At 50.5% G+C, this 13,699-nt stretch overlaps 1 protein-coding gene across 4 annotated transcripts in view; it reads right to left on the bottom strand.

Annotated features, from left to right (window-relative positions):
- TRIO (trio Rho guanine nucleotide exchange factor) overlaps positions 1 to 13,699 on the bottom strand; it is a 349,937-nt gene that overhangs the window by 66,604 nt on the left and 269,634 nt on the right. For all 4 annotated transcript variants that reach the window (XR_005529593.1, XR_005529594.1, XM_039238832.1 and 1 more), the window contains exon 34: positions 10,849 to 11,092. Coding sequence is in view for 2 of the 4 variants with exons in the window: in XM_039238832.1 (XP_039094763.1) it covers positions 10,849 to 11,092 (244 nt within the window). In the remaining 2 variants the exon portion in view is untranslated. The remainder of the gene's footprint in view (positions 1 to 10,848; positions 11,093 to 13,699) is intronic.

Below are 13,699 nucleotides of genomic sequence, written 5' to 3'. Positions count from 1 at the left end.
AAGGCTTCTTCCAGCTTGTGTGGAGAGCAGGATACACAGTGGGTAAGAATGTGAGCCCTGAAGGCTGACTGTTGGTCTTAAAATCCCATGGTCTGTCACCTACTAAGCTTGGCCAAGTTAATTCCTCTGTACCTCCATTTTCTCATCATAAAATGGGGATGACACTGGTATATCCTGGAACTGGGGTATATCTTGAGGACTAAATGTAGAGAAAAGCAGCACAGTGTCTGGCATACCGCAAGCCCTCAACCCCTCCCATCTGCTATAGGGCTCCCACAGTACCCTCTGCTAGGGGTTGATTGTGCCCCCTGCCCCCAAATCCGTATGTTGAAGTCCTAACCCACAGTTACGGGAACGAAACCACAGCTGGAGCCTGGGCCTTTAAAGAGGTGACTGGGTTAGAATGACGCTGTTAGGGTAGGTCCTAATCTGACTGGAGTCCTTATAAGAACAGGGACTTTAGACACAGAGGCACCAGGGGTGCACACGGGAGAGGGACCATGTGAGGACACGGCAAGAAGACGGCCGTCTGCAAGCCAGCGAGGGAGGCCTCAGAAGAAACCGACCCTGCTGAGGCCTTGGAATTCCAGCTTCCAGAACCATGAGAAAATAAACTGCTGCTGTTGAAGCCAGAGCTGACTAATACACCCCTCCTCCCTTGTCTGGTAACAATCTGCTCCATAACCCAGGGCTGGAATGGTCTAGTTATTATTAAGACAAGAGGAAAGTAATCTCTAAGAACAGCACCTCAGTAATCTTTCCTTCTAGTAGATTCCAAGCTCTCCAGACTCAGGAAAAGGGAAAAGATGCAATGGAACACACAGGGCTCCGTTACAGTCAGAAATCATACAGAATCCCAGAATTGCCTTGCAAAGCAGCCAAGGCAAAAGGGCCTGTTTAAAGTCCTCTTAAATCTCTGAAGGGGTCCTTCAAATAATAAACATGTTGGGTCCCCTCCTGTCCTGAGCTTGGCCTGGAAAGTTTTGGGAAAATGATGACCCCTCTGGAATTGTCAGCCTTGTGGAACGACCACACTGTCCAACGTAATCCTGTCCCTGCTGGTCAGGCCACACTAAAACACCCTCAGACACTGAAGATTCCAGGGTGGCCCCGCTCTGGTCCACACAACACCAGGAAGGGAGCCAGGAGCCTTCTTCCAGACAGAGCTGCCTGTGGGGGCAATAGTTCAAAGGTCAGCCTCCTTAACCCTCTGACCTCCAGCCTGCACAGCCCAGTCTGTCCCTTCCAAAGCCCGTCTGCAGTGTCAATAAAGAAGGAAGGAGCTTAGACTGGGGAGGTATTTAAAAATAGTATTTTTCAAAATTCATTGTGAAAGGTCAGTGATAAACTGAATCCTTCAGAAAGCATGGAGATTATACGGAGGCTTTAAGGCCCATTATAAAACACACAGCGCCATTTTATGAACGTGTGTCTCAGAGGGGACGGTATGATTTGGATCCATGAAGGGCTCTGCATAAATGGGAGGCAAAACAGAGCGGCACTGCAAACAGCTGTTTATTCTCTGGAAGCTACAACCACTTAACACTTAGTGGCAAACTCTGAATTTGCACCCTTTTGACTCAATCTGGAACAAAAACAGATATTGGTGAAATATTATTTACATTAATATTCCATGGTTTGCTCCTATACTTGTGGAGTACGTCCTATGGAGTATGTCCGCCAAAATCTCACGTAGCTCGAGCCAGACAGAAACTTGTGACTTAATTCATATGAAAGACTTTAAAGAGTGACCCTATTCAAAGATTCCCCTCTCCCTTAAGTGGGTAAAACAAAATGAGACAACTCAAGGGGTTTGGTACAGATCACATTTTCATGACTCCTATTGAAATAAAAAAATATGTAAAACAAAATATTATATAGCACGTTTATGATGTAGTTATTTTTCTGATGTAGTTAATTTACAGTTCAGGTGATTCTTCTTCAAAAGTTTGCTTTTCATAAATGCATTTACCCTTCAACCTGTACACTGGACTTCGAGGATTCCATCCTGCAGTAAACCTGTATGGGAGTGGAGTGACAGCGTGCACAGCACACAGCTGCAGTGTGCTTGTGACAGCAGGAGACTGCTGACCATGTGGCGTGGCCCACGCGCACCTAGGGACCCAACCTACGTGCCCGCATTAAGCGCGACACACCCATCAGAAGGAATAAGGCATGCCGTTTCTAAAAGACGTGACCAGGGGCGCCTGGGTGGCTTAGTCGGTTGAGCGTCCGAGTTTCGCTCAGGTCATGATCTCACGGTTCGTGGGTTCGGGCCCCGCGTCGGGCTCTGTGCTGGCTGCCAGCTCGGAGCCTGGAGCGTGTTTCAGTCTGTGACTCCCTCTCTCTCTGACCCTCCCCTGCTCACGCTGTCTCTCTCTCTCTCTCCTAGAAATAAATTAAAAAATATATTAAAAAATTATAAAAAAAAAAAAAATAAAAGACGTGACCAACTGAAAAAAGCCAAAATACACCTTTCCTGTAAGAAAATGGAGGTGGGAATAAATGTGTTTGTATTTGCTGAACAAAATACCAGGAGGAGGAGTAAGAACCGAGTAAAACGCTTATCCACACACAGCCAGTGGGATTGGGAATAAGACTCCTCAGTGGACACCTTTCCATGATTTAATTTTTCATGCGAAATGCAAACCGTCTCTAGATAAGTTTTAACACCTGGCTTTTCTTCCGGTGTTTAGAAAGGCAGTTCTGAAGGTGGGGGTGCCGGAACGGGACGCACGGCTCACAGCCATGGTGGTGTTTCTGGGCACAGGCACCAGAGCCCTCGTGCACCTGTGCGTCTGCACCTGACAGGGTGCGCTGCTTCGGAATCAGCCTGAATACCTGATGGTACGTTCCCTTCTCGCGGTGGTAGCTCGACTATGAGGATCTACAGTCAAATCTACCAAAATCCTCACCGTTCATGGGCAAGTGAGTGCTGGGAACATAATTACAAAGTCATTTCATGCTTCTCTGAACAGAAGGGACAGAGAGGCAAAAGCCAAAACACACTTTGGTTTGACCAGCGCACACTTCTGAGGTGCTGTTTTATCAGGGGTCCCCAGAGCCAGGATCTGCTAAATAAATCACGGAGACAGGCGTGGAGTTAGTCCGACCGAAATACACGGTTGTTTCCCACCGCGGACAGCATCTATTCGTGTGCAAAACACTAATGAAAACCAGCACACTGTGCTCTTAAACAATGTCTTACCAAACACATCATCTCCGTAATTCCCCCCGCTTCTGTGGACCCTAATTAGAGTGAATACATTTAAAAGAGAAACCCCAGTTTGCCTAACAAATGGCAAGGTCCGAAATGTACAAATGGCAGAGACGAGGGGCTGGAAAAGTACAGTCGGCTGCAGGTGGGTCAGGCTGCGGACAGCAGGCGCCCACGTTCCCCGGCGATCCCTTCCCCCCATTAGATTTCTTTCCCTAAACACCGCGTCATGGTCATTTAAAGCAAGTGTGGGAAGACAGTTTTCTCACTGTTTATGACTTAGCTACATATATAATTTTGTGCTCATCTTCCTATGGACACTGTCAATACCTGCTCATGGTTTTTTCCTGTGTTAATAAACACTTTAATGTAAAGTTGGAACTTGAAAATACCTCCAACGTGAAGCATTCACAGAGTAATGGCCCACTTTCGCGGCTCCATAATTATATGCTGCACTGAACGCAGGACTTAATCACAGGTCTTGGACTGATTACTCCATTGTGGCTGCAGGGGGCTCAGGAGAGGGACCACTCTGTGCTCCTGGTGCGGCTCCTCTTCCCACAGGGATTTACATTAGCAACTGTTCTGACAGACTCAAAACTGCTCTTTTCCAAGCTTTTTTTTTTTTTGAAGAAGTATATACGTCTTTCATTATATATTTTTAAAGAGTATGTGGGCAGATACAAGTTTGAAATGTGTATGCCTGGGGTGTGTTTTCTGATTAACTGTGGCAATCTAGCATGAAGTAAATGTCTAAATACAGCAAAATCACAATATATTCAAGCAAATTTTTTAATGGCCCTAACGCCTTTTCAATGTCCTACGTGGTTCTGAAAACTTACTAGCTCATTTAAAAGTCACTAAGCAGTTATAAGAGGTAGGAGACTGATTCCCCTGTGGAGCAGAGGGGTTCACGATTTGGGAAATTCGCATGTGAGCTGAACACATCTGATCCCAGTCATCCCAAATAGACTTGGGGGAAGTACAAGGGCCTCCCTCCTCACGCAGGGGAGCTCTGTTGCTGGTCACAGAGATTTCTAGAGAGGCACCTCAGTCCTGTCGTGGTGCCATTTTCCTGGGTGGGGGTTGGGGCGGGGGGCTGGAGAGCCCAGGACAGGAGGGCCATGTGTCAGCTGCACGTACTGGGCTGATGCCGTCCTGGGAGCCGGGAAAGCGGTTTGGACGGGGTCAGGAATCCTAGTAACTGCCTGTATTCTGAGGAGAGACCCAGCTTCCACATGCCCCCCAAGCTGGGGGCCGGCTGACGACAGGCTGGGAATGCAGGCGGCGAGGCCCGGGCCTGGTGCCCCTGGGAGAGGACACGCCTGGCAGCTTTCCGAGTCCTTCCCTTCTGCTGCCTGCAAACCCCTGGGAAGGTCCTGTCACCTGGTCTCATTTCCACAAAACGGGGACCAAGGGACATGGGAGCTGAGACCATGGGAGAGCCTTGGCCTCCTCCCAAAGACGGGGAGGGGGTGGTGGTGGGGCGGCCAGAGGCAAACAGAGCCAGTAGCTCCCAGGGCCCGGACGTGGAGGCAGGGAGGCTGAAGACAGGGCCCAGGGGGGGAGACAGCCCTGCAGGGGACAACAGGGGCTCACATGCACTGCGTTTCGGGCCTCGAGGGACATATACAGTACTTGTGGTCAGGGGCTCCCCAAGAATCAGATGTGGAGTTCTGACCTCCAGGCGTGGGCTGTGGGCACATCCGCTTATTCATTTTAAGAAATTACAAGTGATTCCAAGGAGCAATCCCTGGTGTACAAAGTTTGACCATTGCTCTCAGCTCTGAGGAATGGCCCCACGGTCATGGTCGGTCACGGTCACGGGGATGTATCCATGCAAAGTGTGAATCTTTAAAGTAAAAGACGGGAAACAGAACAGAACAGGATGCACATCCGCCCATGCAGACCCCTGCTGGGAGAGCAGCCCAGCAAACCCGTCCCCTTTCCGGGCCTCAGTGCAAAGCTCCCCTCGGTGCCCTGCAACCCCCTGGGCCCATCTCTCGGTCCTCACACACTCTCAGTGCTACGGAAAGGCTCTCTGCCTCCCTCATCAGTCCCCTTGTTTATAATCTGTGTTGTGTGCACCTCCACGATCATATTTAGAAGTCTGACACCAGATCTGTGCCCATTGTTCATACTGAAATCTGTTTTAAAGTGTTTTCTTTGAGTTGCTATGTGTGTCCTTGTGAGTCCTGGGTCCAAGTTCATCTCATCAGGACTTTCTCAGGTTAGCCTTTGTGCCAAAAGGCTTGTTAGCTGCATCAAGATTTATTCTGTTTTCCCCTCACCTCCATAGACTCACCGGATAATTTTTTCCTTTAAGATTTTTCATTTATTTGGTAAGAAGGGACAGAGAATGTCAGGAAGGGGCGAGGGAGTAAGACAAACCCCTCCTGCTCCCTGATGTACCACACGGGGTGGGGGGGAGGGCCTGTGCACACATGGGGGGGGTGTGCGCTCGCACATGCATGTGAGGTGCAGGCCCTGGACGACACATCCGGTGACCAGGATTTCACTCTAGGAGCGACAGCAAGTCACTGAAGAAACTAGAGGAGTGCCGCGTGATGGGTCTATGTTTCTGCTGCAGTAAGACCAGCGTGAGCGCTGGCACTGGGAGGTCTGGCAAGTCAGCGCCCGTGCTGGCATGGGAGAAGAGGCAGTACGCGGAAGTGCGCGACTCAGCTCAACCAAATGTGGCCGCACGCTCAGATGATTTAAAAAAGAACTATCACAGGACTCAGTAATTCCACTTCAGGGGACACTCCCCAAAGCCCTGAAAGCGGGGACGTGGGAGATCTGAAGCCTCCTGGTCACGCCGGCATTACTCATGGTGACCGGGAGCTGGAAGTAATCCCAGAGTCCGCGTGGGTCAACGAGATGTGGTCTCCACACACCGTGGAATGCTACTCAGCCTCCGAGCGGAGGGCCATTCTGACACACGCTACAGGAGCGGTGAACTTGAGGGCATCGTGCTGGGTGAAACGAGCCAGTCACAAAAAGAGAAATATCGTATGCGGACCCAGGAAGCAGAACGGGGGCTGCCAGCGGCCGGGGAACGGGAGGATGAAGAGTGCCGTGGGCGGGCCGTGGTGATGGGGCTCGACAATGAGAATGAACTTAATGTCCCGGAAGTAAATGCTTCAAAATGGTTAAGACGGTAACTTTTACGTTATGTGTCTTTACCACATAGAAGGATAATGTGGCATCACCACCAGCTCTGGGTTCTGGTGCCCATCAAGCAGCCCCCACATGGCTGGGTGCCAGCCGGGTTACCTCCTGGACCTACAGCGAAACTCACAAGACGAGTGTTTGGGTTGTGAAGGAACAGAAAAGTTGAACCACTCAGTCCAGAGCAGCATAACAAACGGGATGTTTTGAATCGGCCTCATCAGAAAAAATAAACAGTTCTGATACTCCTGTTTACTTTCTGTGATCGAGACTAAGTAAATGAACGTAGAAAAGTGACAAGTTTTATAAGTTTGGTCAGCAGGAAAGAAAATCCGTGGGATTTACGAAGAAGAGATGAGAGATGCTTACGTGATCCCTATTTCTGCGGTAAATCCATCCGCGCTCCCCAGGGGTGCGTGGGAGACGGGTGCCCGCCAGGGCCGGCTGCACGTCAGACTCGTTTGGCGCCGTGTCTGCGTCCAGGCCCGGAGCCCAGAGATTCGGATGGAACAGCGACGGTACAACCCGCAAACACACACCACACTGGATGAGCATGAGGACCCTCTGAGGCCTTATTCTGCCTTCATGTGCACCGTATCTGTTGAACTAGTGTCACCGACGCTGTGAAGAAGGCAGACTGGCCACCGGCGAAAACAGGAATGACACTCAAACACCAATGCCCGCCGTCTGCCAAGCGTGCCCGCCAGCGACCGGCCGGTGTGGCCTTCCCCACAAAACAGAAAGCATTTTTCAACAGAAGAACGTTCACACTGGAACCTCGTTTCAGACACAAAGCTATCTCCTTGGAAAACAAACCGAGCAATTACATTTCTTGTTCACTTAAAGTAAGCCTTGTACATATATATTTATTTATTTATTTATTTATTTTTGAGACAGCGCAAGTGGGGGGGGGCAGAGAGAGGGAGATGGAATATCTGAAGCAGTCTCTGCTGACAGCAGCGAGCCCGATGTGGGGCTTGAACTCATGAACTGAGAGATCACGACGTGAACCGAAGTTGGACACTCAACCAACTGAGGCATCCAGGCGCCCCCAAAATAAGTTATATTTTTGACCTCTCCTTACATCACTCAAGTTTACAGAAAATAAAAAAGACTAGTGCTCATATATTCCAAGTATCCTCACTGCCCAACAGACTTCCAATCCTCACAGTGCTGAGTGAGTGCTCACTGAGTCCTGGGCCCTCCTGGGATGAGGTGTTCACAGTCACATTCACACTGCAATGTTTGTTTTATTTATTTAAAAAAATTTTAACTTTTATTTATCATTGAGAGACATAGAGAGACAGAGCATGATCTTGGGAGGGGCAGAGAAAGGGGAAGACACAGAATCTGAAACAGGCTCCAGGCTCTGAACTGTCAGCACAGAGCCCGACACGGGGCTCAAACTCACAGTGAGCTCATGACCTGAGCCGAAGTGGGACACTCAACGGACTGAGACACCCAGGTGCCCCTACACTGCAATGTTTAAAATACCATTCAAAACCAAATACATAGATTACTTGACCTTAATAGGCCTGACTTTTACACTTGAGATTTTTGGAAATTTAACTTTTTTGGACTAGGGAGTTATGAAAAAAATTATTAAAGCAGTGAAGCTGAATAATTTTGGAATCAGAAATTAGTATATGTGCCTCCTGCCCAGAAGGTCAGAGCAGTAAGGATGGAAGGCGTTTAAGGAACTATCTGGTGACCAGAGACAGACATGTAACACCAGCTCCCTAACTTTCAAGAGTCGTGAAGAATGTGAAAGGCGACTGTCAAGAGGAGATGCCCCAGTGACAGGCAGCAGGTTCTCAGAGAGAAGGGGCCACGTGTAAGCTCACTGCAGTATTCTCCAAGCCCAGCCCGGGGGCCCCAAACTAGATGTTGGGTAGTAGATGCACGTGTGCAACAGGGGTGAACGGCCCAGCACACGGCACTGTGTGAGCGTGCACGGTGACTTGCCCACTTCCCACGTGAGAGCAGAAGGGTGTGGGCTGCGTGGAAGCAAATCTGGATCTCCTATCTCCCCAGATGGCAGTGGCCTCTGTCCCGCCAGTCTCTGTGTCTTTTATTTGGACTCCATTCCCAGATCCTCATCCTATTTGAGGAAGGCCCCTTCTCCTGGGTGGAGACCCCGGTCACTACTGCCTGATTTCCTGGACTTGAACATGGACACGACGCTCTGGCAGGGGCCTGTCACAAAGCCCAGAGGAAGCTTTCCCTTCCCCTCATCTAATCCATTGCCCCAGTCCTAACACAGCAAGTGAGCAATCCTAAGAGTGTCCTTGCATTATAGGAAAAATAAAAATGTGAGAAAAAAGTTAAAAATGGGTAAGGTTTCTGAGCTCCCACCTACTGGACTAGCTGTTAGTTCACAACAGGTTTTACTGAATGAAGCAACATCGTCTTGTTCAAGACAGAGCGTGACAGGGTCCGAGGGGCAAGGAGGAAGTTCTCAGGGGCTAGAACGTCACAGAATAGCAGAGACAAAAGGCCCAGGCAACAAACTGGTACTTAAATCTAAAAGCCAATGCAAACCCAACCTCCTAACAACTTTTCAGGACGAAGTCAAGGGCGATAAATACACAGTTCTTTCTTCTGGACCAGCCTGCAATTGTGAACACCGGGAAGCAAAGAACTCACCGCGGGAAAGGCACACATGAAAAGAAATCTTTCAGAACGAGTTTTATTTGTGGCATGCTGTAGTTCACCAGGGCTCCTGTGCAATCAACTCAAGGGGAAAAGTTGTACTTTATTTCCAAGTCAAACTTGGGGACTTAAATATATGATGAACTTTGGAAATGCCATGGCAACGGGCTAGCGCCACACAGTCACCTCACTGGCATTCAGGAGCCACACGAGTGGGGGCCCAACGCTCCTCTAAACGCATGGACAGCTTTGCCAGGAGCGAGAGCGGACACCTTGGCCTTTGGCCCAAATCTAAAAATTCTCCTGTTTGGATCCCTGGAGAAATGATAGCTGAATTCTAACTTCTTCTGGGGGTGACGATGAGGTCACCTCCAGGCCCTGAGAGACTGGGAACACCGTTGTGCCTAAAATTAACATGGTGAGCAGATCAGTCAGGAGTGGTGCTCTTGCAGCCTTGCTGAGGTCAACGCAACGAGTGAAACCTACCTCTGCAGCCAGAAGATGGTCCCCGAGATGTGTCATGAAAAATGCAAAGCGGGCACAGATAACAAATGGAGCGAGTGACCAGAATATTCCAAAGTGAACAGAAAAGAACTGGAATATGGCAGAGTACAGGGACCTTCTCTTGGGAAGAGAAAACAAACTGCTGGTCCCCTGATCTGGAAAGATCTGCCATTTGCCAGTATTGCAGAGAAAGGAAGACTGTGACATAATATGGTTCAAAGCAGATGAACTTGAAGCATTCTACACTTCTCTAGAAGCTACAAATGACCAGTGTTTCTCAAAAGGCTTGCGGTCTCAAATGAGCTGTTCACAAAGATGAAACCGGCACTGTCCGAAAGAAATGTAGAGGCTGCACACACGATGTGTACAAATTTTTAGTAGCTACCATTTTAAAAAGGAAAAGGAAACAGGAAATTAAGTTAATTATAATGAAACACTTCATTTAACTCACTCTCTAAAATATATTATCATTTCAACCTATCATGACTATGAAGTGCGAGCATGTGTTTAGCCCCTGCAGAGCATCTCAGGTCAGCCCGGCTGCACCTGCAGTGCGCAGCCCCTCCTACCTGGACCTGTGGGACACACACACTCTCACACTGTCGCCAGGAGCCCGTCACTAACCCATTCACACACGGAGCAGCAGTCTGGCCACCGTTACCTTTAAACAGAGGAATCACCAAGGAACGCCAAGTGCTGCTTGGTTCAAATGCCCTGTCATTTCAGGGAAAAAGTGCTTCTTTCAAGAGCCCCTCCTGCCACAGTCACAGCACAGCCACGGCCCTGCCCACCCGCCGCCTTCTCCCTCGAGGCCCAGCTCCATTCCGACTCTGCGTGGGGAGCCTGGGCAGTCTGGGATGTTCTGAGATCCTTCACAGGGCAGAAAGAAGGCATGGCTAACCTCAGGGCCTACATGCTCGATTTTCTGGGATTTAATAGTAACAAACCAAAGAAAGCACAATGCAAAAACCTGATTAAGGAGATGTCGAATATGGTCCAACCGCCCCTACCTGCTTTCATCACCTGGAGAAGAACCACACCTTCTGCGTTCACAATTTATCAACGACACCGGCCCCAAAAGAACAGCCTCCTCTCTTTCTCCAAACTGGTACCATTTTGGCCTGAGTAACAGGTGAAATCCTCATTTCCACTTCGGCTCGTGATGGATTAGAAAGGCCCAGAGACACAGTGATAACGGACAGAAGCATGAGTGACGAGGAGGGATTGTACCTATCACGGGGCTGCAAAGCAGCACCAGCGTTATTTCCAGAGCGCATGAGCCAGCCGCGCCACACGATCCCTACCTTTGTGGTTGAAGATGCCCTCCATCTCCATGCTACTTCTAGAGTGGGCGATGCACAGGGAGCCGCAGGGGACCAGGCCTTCCGCGGCAGGGGACCGGTCTGTGGTCCGCACCAGACACCAGTCAGGCTTGTCGTGGGGCCGCTCCAACACTTCCACAGTCTGGCCACGGCGGATGGTCAGTTCTGTGCTGTTGCAGGCGGTGAAGTCGTGGATGACCACTGTCAGCTCGCAGCCGCCAGAGAGCTGGGGAGAGAGAGGGACATGTTAGTGAGCTCCGGCCACTGCACCCACTGCGGGCGAGGCTGAGCTGGGCCAGCGACTGAGTGGGGGCTCTCCAGTTTCACTGCCCCTTTGCTTCCCTCTGGAATTATGTGGGCAGTTATTCACTTTTTCGTGTTTTACTGTACGGTTATGATTTTTGAAGGTGAAATTAGTGAAGTTAGAATCTGATACAATTTTCCACATAAGCATCAATATCTTTTCCTGCCTGAGACATTATCATCTCCCTGCTTAAAATGTGCTATATAGGGGCACCTGGGTGGCTTAGTTGGTTAAGCGTCCGACTTTCGCTTAGGTCATGATCTCACGGTTCGTGGGTTCGAGCCCCGCATCGGGCTCTGTGCTGACTGCCAGCTCAGAGTCTGGAGCCTATTTCAGAATCTGTATCTCCCTCCCTCTCCCTCCCTCTCCCTCCCACTCAGCTCCCTCCCATTTTCTGTCAGTTAGAACTCTACTAATTCTTAGGTCCTCTGAAACACATTCACCAACTCCAGAAAGATACATGACTGCTATCTGTAAAACAGGTGCCATGGCCTTCTTGTGGCCACTTGCTTCCTATAGCCTGTGTCCCATAAGTCTGCCCCGTCACTGTCCATGCCCTGGGGACAGCTCATATATATACATGCTCATTAACATCCCTGCTACACAAGAACCTTGTGACTGGCTCCCCGTCTTTGGACTGTCCCCCCGGCCATTCACTCCAGGGAGCCCCAGGAGTTGCAGCTCTGTAGCCGGTCCTCCTTCCCCCAGTGTGGCTCTTACCACACTCTCCATGCCCATCGCTCCCCAAGCAGACATCCCAGACAGCAGCTAGAGGGCTCCCGCCACCGTTTTGGACATTACCCTCCAAAGCAGTGAGTCTAGGACACGCCTCGTTATCTGCCTCCCCAATCTGTTTCTCTTCCAAAGTTGCCTTTTGGATAAATGTTATCACCATCAAGTCACCTGAGCTAAAAACTCTCACTCTCCAAATGCTATCAAACAGATGCAAGGCCATGTCGTGGATTACGTCCTTCCCTGCCCAGACATGCTGCGCTTCATCTGGATTTTGCGGTGACCTCCTGGTGGCCTCCCTAACTTTGGGCTCATCTCCCAAGCCGTCTGAACACTGCTGGTGGTTGCCTTTTTTAAGTGTGGAGCCTCCCACGCAAGCACCCGAGACACACATTTCTTAGCGTGGGAGTCAAAGCACCCAAGTCCCCATGGCCAGGTTACAGCCCACCCTGCGAGCAATTGGGCAGCCTGTCCCCATGTGCTACAGCCTGGGGCAGGTCTTCCTTGAGGTGGGTCCCGCCCTGCACTGTGTCCGTTAGGCCCATGTGCTCAGACCCCCGTGTCCCCACTCTGTCTATCCCAGGCCCCTGTCAAAGGCCTCTGCATCTATCTTAGGTTTTTAATTGGTGTGTGTGTGTGTGTGTGTGTGTGTGCACTGAGCACCAGCGAGCAGGTCTGTTATTTCTGTGTGACCTTCCATGCCTGGTCCGCAAGGGGAGAGGTGGAGCCCGTCTTAGTCACCCCCAAGCCTCGGAGCCGACACTGGCAGGTACGGGAATCGTACGAGGAGGCTGCTGAACAGCCTACAGCCGAACTCATGCAGGGCTTTGTGTCCGGCAAGCAGTCAAACATTTGCGGAAGTGAAAAAGGCAAAATGAGCTTGCTCCAAAAATGCAAGCGCTGCATACGGGAAACCAAAAAGGAACGTGGGCTTTTCTTCTGGGACCTCAGGAGTGAACCCCGCCTGCATTCAGTGCGCAGCACGCCCAGCTTCAGTCGCCCTGAAGGGCAGCAGCACAGAGAACACACAGGGACAGAAGAGTAGGCGGGCTGGGCCGTGGCCAGCGGGTGAAGGACTGCCTGGGCCTCCTGCCTGGAAGCAGCCTTGTTCCAGAAGCCTTGCAGCTCAGACCCACCCGCAGAGAACTGGGCCCGTGCCCCCTGCAGAGGCCCACAGCCTGCTGGCTGTGTCATGGCCTAGGCTGTCCGGTACCCTCATGTTCTGAGAGCCTATCTTCTGAGAGAAACTTAGGTATTTACATAAGAAATACATGTCCACAAGACAACCGCAGAAAACAAAGCAAGACAAAACTCCATAATGCAACACAAATATCGACAAGAGTGGACGGTCTTTGCTGGGCCATGGAGGAAATTTCTTACAAATGTTCAATCCCCTTCTAAATTTTATAAATTCCTCTGTGGGAAGCCAATGCTAAATCTTACACATTTCTCCGTGAACAAAGATGCTCACGTTAAGAAAGTTAAATGTAGTCGCCCAAGCAAGAGGATTTTCTCGTAAATCCCTGCATTATGATTGTGGAAGGGGTTAATCCCTGTAACAAAGATGAGGACGTTTCCTGACCCACGAAAGGTGCCACCAGCAGGCAAGGCTCAGTCTGGAGTCCAGTGTGCTGAGGGCCCTTGGGGCCCCCACGTCCTGGGGGGCCCCTTCCAGCCTGCTGGAGCTCTCCCGGGGCCACCAGCAACCTGGCCAGGCGTGGGTGTGCACCGTGTATCACCCCCAGCCCACTGCTGTGCCATGTCTCCACGCCCAGCCCTGGGAAGCACAGCTTCAGG

This window comes from Hyaena hyaena, unplaced genomic scaffold (assembly GCF_003009895.1).
Source record: "Hyaena hyaena isolate Hyena2069 unplaced genomic scaffold, ASM300989v1 scaffold_148, whole genome shotgun sequence".
Taxonomy (NCBI): Eukaryota; Metazoa; Chordata; class Mammalia; order Carnivora; family Hyaenidae; genus Hyaena; species Hyaena hyaena.
Note: the sequence above shows the minus strand (reverse complement) of the source record. Positions and strands in the feature narration are given on the sequence as shown.